The 17,460-nt window shown below is 33.0% G+C and overlaps 1 protein-coding gene across 3 annotated transcripts in view; it reads right to left on the reverse strand.

Annotated features, from left to right (window-relative positions):
• Window positions 1-17,460, reverse strand: part of LOC140055711 (thrombospondin type-1 domain-containing protein 7A-like) — a 39,008-nt gene that overhangs the window by 8,304 nt on the left and 13,244 nt on the right. For 2 of the 3 annotated variants that reach the window (XM_072101086.1, XM_072101088.1), the window contains exons 4-18: window positions 8,233-8,625; window positions 7,525-7,749; window positions 6,932-7,198; window positions 6,549-6,746; window positions 6,114-6,332; window positions 4,321-4,488; window positions 3,724-3,909; window positions 3,276-3,428; window positions 2,850-3,053; window positions 2,453-2,580; window positions 2,155-2,305; window positions 1,735-1,971; window positions 1,228-1,490; window positions 677-860; window positions 406-518 (exon numbers count right to left, since the gene is read on the reverse strand). In XM_072101086.1, coding sequence (XP_071957187.1) covers window positions 406-518; window positions 677-860; window positions 1,228-1,490; window positions 1,735-1,971; window positions 2,155-2,305; window positions 2,453-2,580; window positions 2,850-3,053; window positions 3,276-3,428; window positions 3,724-3,909; window positions 4,321-4,488; window positions 6,114-6,332; window positions 6,549-6,746; window positions 6,932-7,198; window positions 7,525-7,749; window positions 8,233-8,625 — 3,089 coding nt within the window. The remainder of the gene's footprint in view (window positions 1-405; window positions 519-676; window positions 861-1,227; window positions 1,491-1,734; window positions 1,972-2,154; window positions 2,306-2,452; window positions 2,581-2,849; window positions 3,054-3,275; window positions 3,429-3,723; window positions 3,910-4,320; window positions 4,489-6,113; window positions 6,333-6,548; window positions 6,747-6,931; window positions 7,199-7,524; window positions 7,750-8,232; window positions 8,626-17,460) is intronic. The other variant, XM_072101087.1, reaches the window with a different exon arrangement.

Here is a 17,460-nt window from a genome sequence, read left to right on the forward strand (position 1 = left end):
TCACACTAAATATAATATAACAATGCATATTCAGGGTTCATTAAATTCATTAAAATGTTATATGTATGCATTGTAAGGGCTCATACAGTATTTAAAATATATGCATAATCGGGGTTCACAATGAATATGTAATTATGCAAAATCAGGGTTCACAACAAAATGGCATATATATGCATCACACACATGAAAAATATATACTGGATTATATACATATTCTCAATTCTGCTGGCTGTTTTACTTTATCGTTTGGATTTAGCTTTTTGCTTAAATATTTTATTTTGTATCTCCATTGAGATCCAGCAACTGATAACCACAGCATATAATGTTTCAGTAATTTGCCTTTAGATTTATATATATGAAGGGCTTTACATAGTAAAAGTTTTCAAAAGATCTTTATAGGCTTACCTGACAATCCCCAGGACAAGGCCTTCCACAAGTCTCAGATGTGTGGATGTCAAGTTGAGTCTTATTGGCTGACGAAAGTTCAAACTCAATGTCTGTTACAGTTGAGGGATCACCTAAAAAATGTGTTTTATTTGAATTTAGGACAAAAATACTTTAATTGATTGGTGACATAAACATTGGATAAAGTTCAAAGTTCATTTTTAAACTATAGATCTACTGTATCAACAAAAAAACACAAAAACAAAAGTAAAACTAAGATTTTCATACATACGATTTAATATTAATGCAATAAGACAGTCTCTTTCAGCTCCGAGTGCGTCATCACTGCGACGACATTCCACTGACCTTGTACGAAGTCCTGACCCGCACCCCATTTCCAAGTTGATACTGCAGCTACTCCACTCTCCTCGTTGGAACTTGTACTCATAACAAGGAACAACGTTACAAGGCTTGGTCTATTTATGAAAAGTAAAACCGTTTACTGTATTTGTTTTATGTCACTAATAATTGAGAGTTAAATTGAGAGATTTAATCTATTATCAAAATCAAAATAATAATACACACATGAAAATAATAATATAATATAATTAATAATAGAATTATATTCTAATAAAGATTTACTACATTTTTCTAGACGTGTTGTTAAGTTGTGGAATTCTCTTTCGGCTGATGTGGTGCTTTGTCAGTCCATAAATTCTGGGCCAAACAGCCCACTAAAGTTTGTGATATTTCGTTCAAGAGAGGCTTTTAAGCATGTAGTGCTTTGCCTTAACTCCAACTTTTTGCGGGAACAAGTAAACGAATAAGTACAACTATTATCACCTGCACAAGAGAGTGACTGTTCTTTGGACATCTTCTACCAAGTCCTGTATTTGCTTCCAAAATGTCACGCTCTCTGTACATGTGACCTTCCATACCACATTCATCACTACATTCAGAATAATCACCATATCTTCCGAGGACACAGTCTTGTGTACAGATAACTTCACAATCTTCCATAGAGGGTGCTTCAATATCACCGCATCTTTTGAGATCATAATTTATTCCATTGTTGTCTATACAATGTATTGTTCTTTGTCGTTTACCTTTGAAAATAATAAACATAAAAGTATTTTGAATAAGTATGAATAATAAATAATAAATACATAATAAAAATGAATTTATATAAAAAATATATTCAAAGACATACTATAAAAAATATGGAAGAATACACAAAAGGATACAGTATATTAAAATATATAAAAATATACTACTGTATATGCTATAAAAATGAAGTACTGTCACAGTAGGCCTACAGTGGCTTACGAAAATTTGAAGCAAAGAACACACCTTTGCCACAATCACCGCTAATAGCTTTACAAGCCTGCCATTCTCCTAGTTCCACTGATAATGACTTTGTAGCGCAGTCTTCCACGCTGCATGGCACAATCTCTTCTAACGACTGGCAAGGCTGGCCATTTGACGATGGCTGACGTACAAGGGTTCTGGTTCGAGTCTTCACAGCATCTTGTGAACATACTGCAGGGCATGGAGTAAAACTGGACCACTCTGACAAAACGCAGTCACCTAAATGAAAGATTATTTTTATTTCAGTTTTTTTGACACACTTGCATAAAATTGAATGAGTTAGGCAACTTTTAAAATAAAAAGTATTCTTTATAAATGGGTTACACCTGAATATCTCAGTAAGGTCTAAAAAATTGATGAAACACTGTACAATATTACTTTAAAAATGGTTTTTGTTTTTACCTGCACAAGGTAGGTTGCACGCCACATTTGATTGTGGTCTAGTTTCTCTTAGTTCACACTCACTCTCATACTCTTCTCCAGCTCTACACCGTACAGATCTACTTTGTGTTCCTGTTCCACAATCACTACTCACTGCCTTACACGAGTTCCACTGTTACACAAAAGAATAGAAACGCAGTGATCATATAAGTTTATAAATAACACAAAATAAAAGATTTTGATGATAATGATTGCAATCAGAAGGTTGATGAAAGCAAACATTGAATTGTTTGTTACTAAAGATTGTACATAAACGTACCTCGGAAACGTCCCATATAAACTCATCACATGACCTCAATTCACAAACAATTGTTTCATCCAATGGTGGACATAAGCGCCCTCCACGATTCATTTCTTGCGTAACTGTTCGATAGCGTGTTTTTGTTCCTGAAATCACCAACAATTTGCATTTTTGACAAATAATAACAGAAATGTTTTTTATGAATAATTTTTTTACAATCTTGATTTTCAAACAAATAGAGTAATAAACATATTCAAATGTAATGAAAGTTTGTACCAAAGATCATAGTCTCAACTCAAATTACATAAGCTACAAAAAATGAATTTGATGATAATATACTTTACTATAATGTACTTTCATACCAAAAAAGAATATGAATTATAAATACATAATCAAGATTTTTGTTGAGACTGACCTTGTCCGCAATTGTGTGAACACACTGTCCACTCATTCCAATCAGACACTTCACAATCCTGTGAGCATTTTACTGTACAAGTTTTGGAGCTAGCTGGAACAGCAGAAACTTCATCACAATAGTGTTCAGGTACGTGGAAACCATCGCTACGAAGGCACAGAACCGTACGCCATTTACGACCGTCTCCGCATAAGGCATTACCCTCTATGGACAACAATAAGAAATTTTGTCAGCAATTACAAAGATACTAAATCTTGCAATTTGTTGATAGGTCAGAATATTTTTTAACTTTTCGTTTGTAGTTTTGATTCAAATGAGTGGCCATCAGAGAGCAGTGGTCTTTAATTAGATGAAATCTGTCATTGAGTAAGAAGACCTCTAAATACTGTTGATTATCAGTAATTTTCACTTTAAACAATAACTTACTATCTGTGAATGGTATACATGATCGCCATATGCCCTCCTGCCACATGTAAGTATAGTTAGGCCCTTCACATTCTTCACCGTCTTGGAAATCACGAAATGAAATGTGAGGGCAAAGGTTAAACTGATCATTTGAGTTGTCATACGTGATCCCCTCTGAAATAGAAATAGATTTATTAATTTGTTTATTTCATACACATCGAACTCGCCAATTACAGGATGGATAACTATGTTATAATTTATCGCGCTCATAAACTAAGTCTCATTTGGGGCTTAGGGAGTGGGATTAAAAGAGTCATGAGTTACAACCCTGGCACTAGGTCAGGATTGGAAGGCAAGCATGTTAAACCACCAAGCTACAGCTCTACTACAAATTAAAATGAAAGCTATTCTCAGTAATATGTAGCAGTAGTAGTAGCAAAATAAAATTAATTACAAAAGTTTGGCTTACCTTGATGAAAGAACGCTCTACTTCTTATTCTACAATAATCTCCCTCCACATATTGACTGCAGATGTATTGTTTCTGACACGGTCCAAAATTACCCCACTCCGTCAGACCACAGTCGCCTTCACACGGCATAAAGCACTGCTGACTTTCGTCTGGCGGAATTTCTAATAGCTCTCGCAAACAAACACCTACGTAAATAATGGGAGAATGTAATTTATGTAAAATTAGTTACTGGAAGTTCTTAAAGAAATAGATATAAGCTAAATGTATATAATCTCTTCAACACAGTAAAGAGGTTTCAAGAACCGATGTTAAGTCACCCTTTGTGGCATGCATCCATATTGGCACTCGCCCCTTGTTGCCATGCATCATTGTTGGCATACAGCATTAAATGGGTTATTTTTAACATACATTGGGTTATTGGGAAGCAACTAATAACGGAATAGCATAGGATACTTTTACTTATATTAGATAAACTGGTATTTCCAAAATCAATGTTAAAACCAAGCCCTATAATTGATCATGAAGTACAGTAGCAACAGTCACAAGTCTGTACCAGCCAATACTTTTTTATGTAAAAAGACAATGAATTCACTTGCCTATCTCCATCACTTTGCCATCACTCCTAAGACAGTCAACCGTTCTGGTTTGTAGGCCTGTACCACAGCTGTTGCCAATGTGTTCACATTCATTCCAGTCGTTTGGTTGCCAGGAATAGCTGTAACAAGGATCCACATCAGCACAGTCATCAGCTATTGTGATCACACCTTAAAAAAATTTAACAATCGTTAATGTTAATGATGTTGTCCTAACATAAAACTACACTATCAAACTTTATGGGACAAAAAAATGTGATGTGCCTATATATAGACATGATGATGTCATATTACTACTATATTTGGGCATATGTATATCACTAGCATATTTGGGCACAGCAAACTTTTTTTTGTCAAACTAGTTTGTGTAGACAGTTAAAAAACAGTATATAAATGTCGTAAATATAACATGGGGACACACCTATTAAGGGCACACTTTCCAGTAAATATTTAAACACTACAGCTAACTCCTTTATTAAAGGGACACTTATTTTGTTTTTCATCACCTTATTTATAGCGGGTGACCTTAAACAGCAGATCCTGAAAATCAAGTGATAAGTGATTATGTGTGACAGGGGCTGTGTGTGTCGACTAGTACACCGGGGAAACCCCCTACTCGTCTCGATGTACTAGGTTCTTTAAAGTGCACATGAGCTAGATGCATAAACTGGACCTACGGTTTATAGTCCTAATATCCAAAAAGACTCGTTCTACCACAAGAACCATGGAGCGAGTGAGCCTCAAACCCTTGCTGATGTATGGCAATGTATTACGGTTTCACTGTCTTAACTGCTTGGCCACCCACTGCTTTAAAAGTAGTTCTACTAAACATTACATTATTCCCACTTTTGCTTTTATGTATATTATATAAGTGCCTTTGAAAATGATCCATACTCAATATTACCACAATCCTTTGTATTTCCTCATGTTCAAAAAACATTAACGAATTAAAAGAAAACTACATTAAAGCAACCATCTATTAACAATATTTTTTTAATATACTTTACCCTTTCATTTTATGAAATACGCTTGGTCGCCATGGATACATATAGTCATTTGTGTTGGTAGTAATATATTCTGAATAACCATATTTTATTGAAAGAGTAATTGATGGACTTGAGTGATGTCAAAACTAGGTCGAATACTAATCATCAATGATAATAAATCTAATGTCTGTTCAATATTATTTAGTCTCTTTATTTATGGGTGGTGTGTTTATGTATGTTTTTTATACATATTTTTCAAAGACATTTTTAGACATACCGGTAAGAATTACCCACTTTTTGTACTATTTTGGGTGGTGTGTATGTATGTTTGTATACAATATTGAAATGTTCCTAAAGAAATGTTTAGACATAAGAAACCTACATTGCTGACTTTTTGTAAAATTTTGGGTGGTGTGTGTATGAATGTTTGTATACAATATTGAAATTTTCCTAAGAAATTTTTCTACATAAAAAACCTACATTGCTGACTTTTTGTACAGGTATTTTGGTATATATGCTTGTATACAATATAGAATATCTGAATTTTTCTAACATTTTTGTACATAAGAAATCAACATTGCTGATTTTTTCCCCTATGTTTATGCTTTATTGTTTTTTGTAAAGGGTCTTGTAAAGTAAAAAGACAATTTAACTTAAATTGAACTGAATGTTAATGACTCTGTTTTAAAAATGTTTTGTGTATTTTTGTTTTAACAGTGATAATATTTGTAGGAAATAAATAACGTTTGTAGTAACCAAGACTCCATTTGGTTTCTTGAAATCTACCCATAAAAATATCAAACAAATCACCATCTTCATCAGCCTCATCAGGGCATGCTTCACCGCCATAATGGTTGAGGGTGAAGATACGTTGTGTTCGGTATCGTGTGCCATTTCCGCACGACGCACTACATTGCGTCCACTCGCTCCACAAGCTTAGTCTACAGTCTATTGGGCAGATGACATCACATGGACGTGAGACGTTCGGTTTCAAAGATGGATCACACATTGACTCATCAATCGATGGTTCTGTAAAATTAAGCAGAATAAAAAATTAATCTATCTAGTGAAAATTGAAACCCATTCAACTGTCAATGAAGAAATACATCTACATCTCGAAGAAAAAATAAAGTTACTCTAAATAATATATGGATATCTTTTAATAAATTGCCTTTATATTTATATACATAAAGGATATGAATCATTTTTTTTTTAAATTTTTAAATTGTTGATAGATATAATTACCAGAGTCCATTTCACAAAGAACTTTCCGAATTTGTGTTCCGTTCATGTGTCCACATGTTCCAAAATCATCAGAAACACATGTTTCCCAAGGATAGACTTGCCAATGATGTGAGCGACAGTTATCCCAATGTCCGCACACCCTTGTCTGATGTAACTCATCCTCAGATATACAAGGCTCTGCAGTGGAATTGGAAAGGCCTAAAAAAACAAAAAAATAATAATTAACCAAAAAATCATTTAAACAACGCTAATTCACTAAGTAAAACATTTAATCCTGAGTAAATGGTCTGTAGTAAATTTAAAAAAATTAAATTTAAAAGGTTTAACGTAAAACTTAATATTACTGTTATTTTGTTTTGAATTAATTTGTTATGCGGCCTCACCTAAAATAAGTCTTGTCCTCATCTGTATTCCACCTACAGGACCACATGTTTCCGAGCAAGTACTCCATTCTGACCACTCGGAAACAGCACAGTCTCCGGGACAGGGAATAGTGCAGGTCTGCTTCCGTTCTGGCTTCTCCATTCCGGTACAATTATCATTCGGTAGTACATCATTGAGGGCACTTTTACAGTAAACGCTGCGACTTTGTGTTCCTGCACCACAATCGCCATAAACGCCACTTGCAGCAAAACATGCGGACCATGTACCTGAAAATTGCATAAAAGCATTACAAAATAATTTGCCAACAATTTTAACAAAAATCAAAGTTTTGTGTTCAGTTTCTGTCCCTTTTTTCTTTTAAGCATCTTTCTACAAATTTAATATCACTAGATCTACAGAAAATCAAACATGGATGCAAAAAAAGTAAGGGCAATCAGTTTTGAATATTGGGGTTGAAAGGACAAGGAAAAGTTAAAAATAATTAAATAAAGTGTTTTCACAGTGTCTAAGAGTCTGCACCAATAGCAATTAAAGCTGTGGCCATGGAATTGAGGATCATCCTAACTTTATTCCAGAAAAACCCCTTCCTTACCAGAATACCACCAGGAACAGTTCACAAGTAAGCACTCTTTATAGTCCATTGTAGCATCACATTCAGATCCTTCATATTGAGGCTCAACAAGAACTTTTCTGGTCCTAATGTGAACACCACCAGCACCGCAGGACTTTGTACAAGGACTCCAATTCTCCCATTCTCCAAGCTGGCAGTCATTAGGACAGTTCAGTTGGCAGGCTAGTCTGTTTGATGGTTTAATACCTGAAATTATTTTTAAAAATTACATTTCTTACCAATAATAATCAATCTAGTTCGATCAAAATAGTGTGATGTGCCCAAATAAGGTAATGATATGTCCAAATATGGTAATGATATGACATTATCATGTCCATATGGGCACATCACATTTATTTTTCACAAAAGTTTGATAGTGTAGAGAGAGCTTTAGATATAAATAAGCTGCACTAATGGTATCTAATAAGATAGATCAAAACAGTACTGTCTGCAAATTGGATATTTACTAATCTGCCTGTTAGAATTATTACAGACGAAAGTGTTTTATACATAAAGCACGGCAATACAAATAAACATAAATGACTTAAGTTAAAGCATTTTAGTATTAACACTATGGACTGTATTATTATTATACATAAATAATTATACTGAAGTACAGTACTCAAGTACAAAAACAAACAGTAATTATCTATCAAAATCATTCCATCTTGTTGAGATATTATTTGCTACCTGTGCAATGGTGTTCATTCACTTCTCTCCTCTCCTCATCATCTGCTCTTGTACAATACACTTGACGTCTACTAACACCAGGTCCACAACTTTTACTTTTATCAGTAAGTCGACACTCGTTCCAAACAAACGCATGCCATGTATACTCCGGACATAGTTCAAGGGTTGATACGTCACAAGGTTCTTCTTCTACCAAGTGCGGACAGGTGTCGCCACCAAATCGTGGAAACTCTGTGATCTCCCTGGTCCTTCTGATCACCCCGGTGTCGCTAGATCCAACTGTATAACAAGGCTTGGTACAATTGCTAAACGGCTTCCATGCCGACACTTTGCAGTCACATGGTAAGTGACAGAACTCTCTTTCAGCTGGCATTGAGTTGTCTGACTTGTCATCTAAAAAGAAAACAAATGTTGTATTTAAACATAATCAACGAAACACATTCAATATCAATAAAAGTAACATACATAAATATGATATCCTCTTTAAAAAATATCATAACAAAGATTTCCTTTTGTAAAAACCAAAACATTTATATACGAACTTACTGTCAGGTTTTATAACGTTCTGTAAGTTCGCTTATAATTTTTATTTTTCAACATTTGAAAACATATCATGATTTCTTATTTTAAAAGACTTTTAAAGAGTTTTATAAATGAATGGCAAACATTTTTCATTAAATGTAACACCTTTATCACGAAGTGCTTTCAATTAATGTTTAGTACCATGCATGAGTATTGTAACAAAATAATAAATATTCAAAAATGATTATTAAAATATATTAATTATTAATTCCATTCATGCCAAATGCTCATAACATGTTTGTGTGCAAACAATTGCATTTAAGTATGTATACCTTGATGTTCAAATATCTCAATTCGTTACAATAAAAGCGATTGGAATATACTGTAACATTGATATAATAAAAAATGTGTGAAGGCGTGTATCAAATAGAGTATCTACAGTACAGTAAGTGTAGTTATAAACAAGTGTAAAATAAAATATAGTGGAACCACAAATCAGTGATAAATTATTTTAAAAGTGATAATTTAAAATAAGACTATACAGTAAATGCCCTTGCTGTGGTTAAAATTGTTGAAGTTTCATACTGTACAGTGAGTGCATTTCACATTGCTCCATTAAGGTACAAATAGTATAAAGTAAAAATGCATAATCAAATACTGTACAAAACATTTTTACAAGAGAGGATGCAGATAGAGCCAAGTTGTAGTATTGGTTTGAAATATAATTGGAAAAAATATATTGGATGATAATAGATTCTCAGTCCGACGACACCATTTCTATCCTTTCTGCATCCTCAAGAAAATACAATGTGCCCATGTGAAAGGAATGTGCCATAAATATAACCAAAAACAAATGAACAGAATCAACAGAATACAGTTAACTCTCTTAAAATTTGAATTTTCTTTGAGATAGTTGACTGTAGTATATGCAAAACACAGGTACTGTAGGTCTCAAACTATACATATCTACCCTCAGCCTATCAATTTGACTATGGTCTACAAAGACAGAGACTCCTCTCACATCTCCTCTCAAACAGACCAGTTTTTGGTGACATGCCCATTGTTTATAGATGCTTATGACTCATCTCGTACTCTAGCCCACATTTCAACATACCCATCTTTATGTTTCCACAGCTGTGGACTACTTTACAAAATGATCTTAGGGATGAGTTTCTTTTTAACTTGAAATCCTTCTCACGTTCTCTTCGATCTAAGCTGCCCAACTTTTTTGTTTTTTCCTATTTATATATATTATATATTGATTTTATGCTCAAATGAAACAAATAAACAAAACGGAACGATAGGTGGTTCATGCTTTTATGTCCTCTCGATATCATTTTATGAGACTGTGTTAAGAAATCTGCGTGATTCATAGTGTTTTTGTCTCACCATGTTTACAGAATGCAAATAGCATAAAATGATACATACTGTATAGACAGACTGAAGCAGAGGGTTCAATTGCCTGAAACCTTTCTTTGGTAAAACTCCAAGATTTATCTTAAACTTATTAGATCTTATCTGCAATTCTAGAAATGACATATTTTCCAGGAATAGTACAGTACTTTCACAATAATTTTTCCACTAAATTGAAAGAAGCTATGTTTTTGTTTCACTGATGAAATCAAACAAAGTTCAATAAACTCTTAACATACATACTACTATAGAGAAAACTAAATCTTTACCAAGATGACAGAAGACCTGTTACCTGTTCATAACATGTGTTCCGCTGGCACACGTGTTGTGAACACATTACAAGATTAAGTTGAAGATATTGGACAGGAAATTACTCAAAACACAAAGCAATCTATGGTGTTTTGATGCCAATAGTAATACTAACTAGAATCAATGATGTTTAAAAGAACAAAAAATTTAAAAGGTTGCTTTGCTACTTTTTCTGGCTGTTTTACTTTATAGTTTTGACTTAGCTTTTTCCTTATTACATTCTCCATCAGTGGCGTATCCAGGATTTTGAAGTTGGGGGGGCCGGGAATTGCCAATTTGCCGACAAAATTGGTGTAGGCCTACATACACGACGTCTCTGATCAAGGATTACATAGTCATATTGTCTTATATCCGGGGATAACGATGCAAAATTAAAACCAAACCAACATTATCTGTTAGTATGTTGTATTCATATTACAATAAAGAAAGAATTAGGAAAATCTGATTTGTAGTTTTCGAAATATAGGGTCTAAAACATCGCCGAAAATGATCGTTTTTAGCCACGAAAGAAGTAAAACAATTTGCGGCCTCAGTCGACAATTCTATTAACTACGCCATTTTTGGTTAAAATAATTACATATAATTACGTTTTTTAGTAATTTATTTTATATATCACCATTGGAAATATCAATAAAACATGTTATTAAATGCTTATAAAATATATAAAGTTGTTTACTTAACGGAATTCGGACAAATTCATTGCTCTAACTTTGTGTAGTATTATTAGTAACGATCAGAGAGATTCATGGTACACGCGCGAGAGAAAACATTCCGCTGCGGGTGATTCGCATCCACCAATCAAATCAGCTAGAATCCTAAATCATTCAACCGTGAGCAATGCCAATCGCGAAAAAGCTCAGCTTTGATTGGCTTACGATGACATCATATCACAAAATGGTGGTTTTGTAGTTGAGCCTCACGGAATATTCTGTTCCAAAAATGAAATACATGGATATTTTTTATGGTATATGTGCTTTTTCTTTAAAAATTTTGAATAATAAAGGCCTCATATCGAGAAAAAAAAACGGGTTTTTTGCACTTATAATAAATATATCTTAGACAAAAAAGCACATGGCATGTGGAACTATATAATCTCTTAGCGTAGGAAGACATACAAATCCCAGGTCATGAGAGGCTCAACTGCATGCAAAAACAAGGTTTTAGGTAAGGTCAAAGACCTTTAAGTAAACAATCTACCGCGTACGGCCGTACGTACGTGCTACACATTTTTTACGTGTTTCGTTAGATGTAATGAAAATTTAAAATAGTTGATCTGAAGGGATCAATGATGATATGATATGTAAATAAACAAACACTCAAAAGAATTATGTTTACAGTTCAATTATTGTCAGAATAAATAGTTTATTTTTTTCCCCGGCACCTTTGTTTGCCGACGGCCGCGATGATGTGCCGACGGAAACAAAATCAGGGGGGGCCCGGGCCCCCCGGCCCCCTACTGGATACGCCACTGTTCTCCATTGAGATCAAGCCACTATACCCACAGCATTGTCACTTTTTCATTGCTTATCATATTTTGTATCTCGATTGAGATCCAGCCACTAATACACACAACATTGTCATTTTTTCATTGCTTATTTTATTTTGTATCTCCATTGAGATCCATTCACTGATACCCACAACATTGTCACTTTTTCAGTGCTTATTATATTTTGAATCTTCATTGAGATCAAGCCACTAACAAACACAACATTGTCATTTTTTCATTGCTTATTTTATTTTGTATCCTCCATTGAGATCCATTCACCGATACCCACAGCATTGTCATTTTTTCAATAATTTGCGTTTGGATTTATAGATCAAAGTAATAAATACTGTGAGAAGATTGGAAATAGTGTAAAGGTAGTTTCATGGGGAAAAGATTAAAATACTTTTTACTTCAAAGTTTTTTTTCCTCAAACAATAAAGTATTTTGAAATTAAGAAACACCATCATTTAATAAATAATTATGGTAAAAAATGTACTGTAAATCTGTATCACGGTAAGAGTATTCCATAAAATCCTGCATTTATTATTTATAAAGAAATTCAGTTTTATATCAGTCTTAAGTTCTTTTTTTCCTTATAGAGGACATTTTTCACATACTATCCTTTAATGAAAATATATTTTTTCTCAGGAATTGTAAATTGGAAAAGAGATGCCTTGTTTTGCAGAATTTAATTGAGTATAAAGCCAGTTTTATGATAGGGATTTTCAGAATCAATCGGGTGAATCCCTCCAAATTAGCGTGACCCACATTCATTGACACTTTCTAAGGTCATGTGACACAAGGTAAACACGTACGTCTGTCTGTAGGTGTAAATTATATTATTTTCTTGTTTAATTATTAGTGTATGAATGGTTTTCTGACGAATACCTACGTAAGTCGAAACAATTATATGATAACAGAACTATATAGTCTTTGTCAAATTGGCCTTGGATATATTTTTGATAAAGATAGTGAAATTAGTCGAATACAATGTAACACTTTACTCCATTGTATAGCATATTAGTAGCTTTTATGTTACCATGGTTACTTTTAAGATTTGTACGTAGATCTAAGTTGGAAGCAGTCAATTTATAGGAAAAGTAGTGTTTGAAATTCTAAAATTTATAGTAGTAAAATTACAATAAATTTTCTACTTTTGGAGTATATTTCGCTCTTCAAAGAAAATAAGGCATTTTTCGGTTTATCAGGAAAGCTAGGCTTAGACTAGACTACGACTAGACTACAGAATCATTCTGCACTGCAACCCATATTTACCACCAACCGATCAATAATACAATTCAGTTTTTTTCCTTCATAATTATTTATTCGTTTATTATTTCACTGCAGGAGATTTTTTTATTTGCATATTTGTCGTTGAAAAGAGAAATCGATACAAAAAGACTGGTACAATAATAGAGTTATTAAGATCCATGGTACAATATTGACATAATATATTTGTCAAGGCAACAGAAATAATAATTATTACTGAAAAATAAAAAGATTGATAGATAGAGAATTTAGTAATTAGACTACAGACTATAGGAGATTTTAGCTATTCAATCTGGGATGTGAAGAGCTAATTTGTCACATAAAACATGTATGTCACGAGTCCAATGGTTTAGCTAAAAACACTAAAAGATGTTACTTAGTTTGAAAAAATAAACATACTTTCTGAAAAGATTATGTAATTTTCTATACAATGATATCTATTTAATAGTTGAATACATTTGTATATAAAATTCACTTATAAATTACAAAACTGAACTGAAATTTCATAGTATTTGATGCATGTGTTGTATTTAATACTCTATAACCCAGGGGAATGTCCCACCGGAGCTGCTGACTGGTCGTTGTTTTTTGTACATCTTTTGTTTGTTTTTTTTGTTTATGAATGTTGTCTGGCATATGTACTGTACGTTTAAATGGTTACAAATGACAAGTATCTGCTTCTTTTGGTATACTACTATTGAATATTGAAATTGTGAATAAATCATCTCAGTCGTTCTTCCAAAGTTTATCTATATATCACCTTAATCCAACCTAATTTAGACTTTTGTTCTGTTATTTACAATTCAATCTCCAAAACCCAAGCCTCACGTATTGACCGACTCTATTCTAGATTGTTGCGCTACATCAGCCACAATCACAATCAGAATAACCTTTTTAAATGTAACAATCTTTATAATTGTGATGATAAAAAAATATATCCCATATCTCCCCCTTCATTGCGTAGATGTCACAATGATCTTATTTTTCTTTTTAAATGTCTTCATTCTATTTTTGACTGCAACTTTATCTCCAATTTTGGTATTCGTGTTCCCGCCCGTAACTTAAGAAACAACAATATTCTTTGTGTTCCCTTTTGTAGAGTCAATGTTCTCAAAAATGGTTACATCAGTAGATTAAGTTTATATTATAATAGTTTAGTCCAGGCCCATCCCCATATTGACATTTTTAATTCCAATCTTTATCTGTTTCGTCGTAATTTAAGTGTTTCTGAGTTGTTGTAATTGTATTGTATCTGTTAAACCAAGCTGTAAGTGGCGGATTTGTTTCTGCTGTTGTTTCTGGTTTTAAAAAAAAAATTAAAAAAATAAATAAAATAAAAAATCCAAACTTATTATACATTTACACTAGACAAAATGGGAAATAAGAGTGGATGCGAACATTAATAAAATACTGTACCATTTCTTCCCATTAAATGCAACAATTTAAACCTAATAATCAACAAATGCTTTAATGGCCGCTGTAAATAATAATATATGCCAGAATGGAAAGATATGCTTCAAGAAACATCTGATTATTCTAAATGGTCAATAAAATATAAGAGGTCCTGAGAAAGGTTCTATCAGAAATTGTGAAAGATCTAGATCGAGTGTGATTCTTTCTGATGTATATAAAGTCTACTCTTTAACCATTTACAATAAAAATAAACGCAGAAAATGGACAATACAGCAATATTTATTTTTAAATTTGTTTTTTTAATGAGAAATATTTCTTTGATTTCTCCGAAATAAAATTTTTTTTTTAAACTTTTTTTCGTAATTGCATTCTCTCTTCAAAATGAGAGGGCTATTGTTGGTTTATCCAGGTCTAGGCCCAAGATAGAAGGAATAAGGGCTATTGTTGGTTTATCCAGGTCTAGGCCCAAGATAGAAGGAATAAGGGCTATTGTTGGTTTATCCAGGTCTAGGCCCAAGATAGAAGGAATAAGGGCTATTGTTGGTTTATCCAGGTCTAGGCCCAAGATAGAAGGAATAAGGGCTATTGTTGGTTTATCCAGATCTAGGCCCAAGATAGAAGGAATAAGGGCTATTGTTGGTTTATCCAGATCTAGGCCCAAGATAGAAGGAATAAGGGCTATTGTTGGTTTATCCAGGTCTAGGCCCAAGATAGAAGGAATAAGGGCTATTGTTGGTTTATCCAGGTCTAGGCCCAAGATAGAAGGAATAAGGGCTATTGTTGGTTTATCCAGATCTAGGCCCAAGATAGAAGGAATAATTATATGTGTGATTAAAGAGAATAAATCAAAATTAGAATAAAAAAGTCACATCAATAAATCAATTTTATACCAATATATGTATATTATGCATGAGCTTGAAAATGAATTAATAATCTGAATAAATACATTTTAAATTGTCCGTTCGCACATCACGGTCACAAATACTGCGTTCATTTTAGTGTGTTCAGTTCACACACAGGCTTTAATTGATGAAGTTGTCATACAAGATTGTTCCAGTTAATATATCCTTGGGGACATTATAAGAGTCACAATTTTGTTGACATTGACAAGTTATGTTCACACATTTTAGAAGTGAAAGCGACATGTAATTCAAAATATGAATACAAAAACAAATTGGATGAAAATAGTCGGTAAAAAGTGCATGTTCCATTCACTATATATCAAGTACACCTGGCTTTATAAAAAAGAAGAGGATTTCAGTGAAAACGCGGAAGAAATCCAACTGTTATTCAGAGAGGTCATGAAGTGACCTAATTAATGTACTACAAATCCCTAATGAAACCTCTTATTAAAAACTTCATAACAATTAATTACATTCATGTGGTAATGTATCAGAAATGATATATTATTTAAACTGAAGTACCCTTTCAAGATTTGTGTTTTAATTGTTTAAAATAAATGAAAATGTCATGAACAGTATTTATTATTATGGGAGCTGATCACCTTAAGTGTTTGATCCAATGACCAAGATAATGTGAAGCTATTTGTAAATCTAAGCATAGCGTTATATATTGAAGGGTTTGTTTCTGCTGCACAACGCAAATTAACCGTTTATTTTAAAATGGATTAAAAATATTAAAACAAGACAGTGTTTCTGCTCAATTTGTGCTCCGAAATAACCGTTAAATCAATGGGTGGTCGTTGACAAAAATCGTTAGAATTTCCAAAAATTCAAATGGTCCTGGCGGTTAATTATAATGTTACTGCCGTGTAGTTGACTCGGGGTCAGCAGCTGTCAATCAAATAACCGTTATTTCGTGTTGCAGCTAAAAATAAAATTGAATGGGTGTTTTTAACCAGTTATTTTGCGCTGCTTTTTAACCGGTTGTTTCTGCTCCCAAGAAAATGGAGTTAATTTATTCACACCGATTTTAACCGGTTATTTTTATGCAGCAGAAACAGGCCGAAGGCATTATTTACAATAGTCCCACTAAAAAAAAAATGTAATCTCTATAACAAGATTACTTTCAATAAATTGTATTAAATGAGACTCATGAATCATCAGGTGCTAAATTGTATAAAAAAGTATGTACTGTATCAGATTATTATTATTATTTATTCAGGCAAAAGATACATTTTACAAAATATAATACAAATCAACAAATTAAACAAACACAACGCAAAAGAAAATATAAAATCATAGTCACTAGCTGCCAGGAAAGCACAAAAGCAGCCTAAGCCACTGTCACCAATTAGGTGTGTACCTCCAACCAGTCACTAAATTCTTTATGGTTGAAAAGTTATGCATTTATGTACTGTATGACGATATTGAAGAAGAATAATACCACTACATACTTCTAATCTTTTAACTGGTTTATTTTAGAATTGTTCATTATCTACCCACACTTTTAAATGGAAGTACTACTGTACCACAAAACCATGTGTTAATCCAAGAATGTTGTCAGATACAAAATCCCCATTTGTTGAAATACGATAAAAGGCCCCTCTCCAATTGCAACAGAAAAAGTTATTAAATTTTATTGCAATAAATAAATAAAAGAAGACAGTAATGTAGTCTTGTCAATATTGCTTTTACTACTTTAACTGTCAATTGACATTTAAAATAACATGTTAAATGCTCATAAAATAAAGTGTCATATTGGTCAATTGCAGGAAACATGAACACAACATAGTAATCATGATTACCGTCGTCATCGAACATTGAAAGTGACAAAATTAAGTGTTTCTATCTCAGTGCGATTATTACAAATATGCTAAATTTGGACATTGTTACTTTAATATAGGTTTAAACGGA

The sequence above is a fragment of the Antedon mediterranea genome, chromosome 7, assembly GCF_964355755.1.
Source record: "Antedon mediterranea chromosome 7, ecAntMedi1.1, whole genome shotgun sequence".
Classification (NCBI taxonomy): domain Eukaryota; kingdom Metazoa; phylum Echinodermata; class Crinoidea; order Comatulida; family Antedonidae; genus Antedon; species Antedon mediterranea.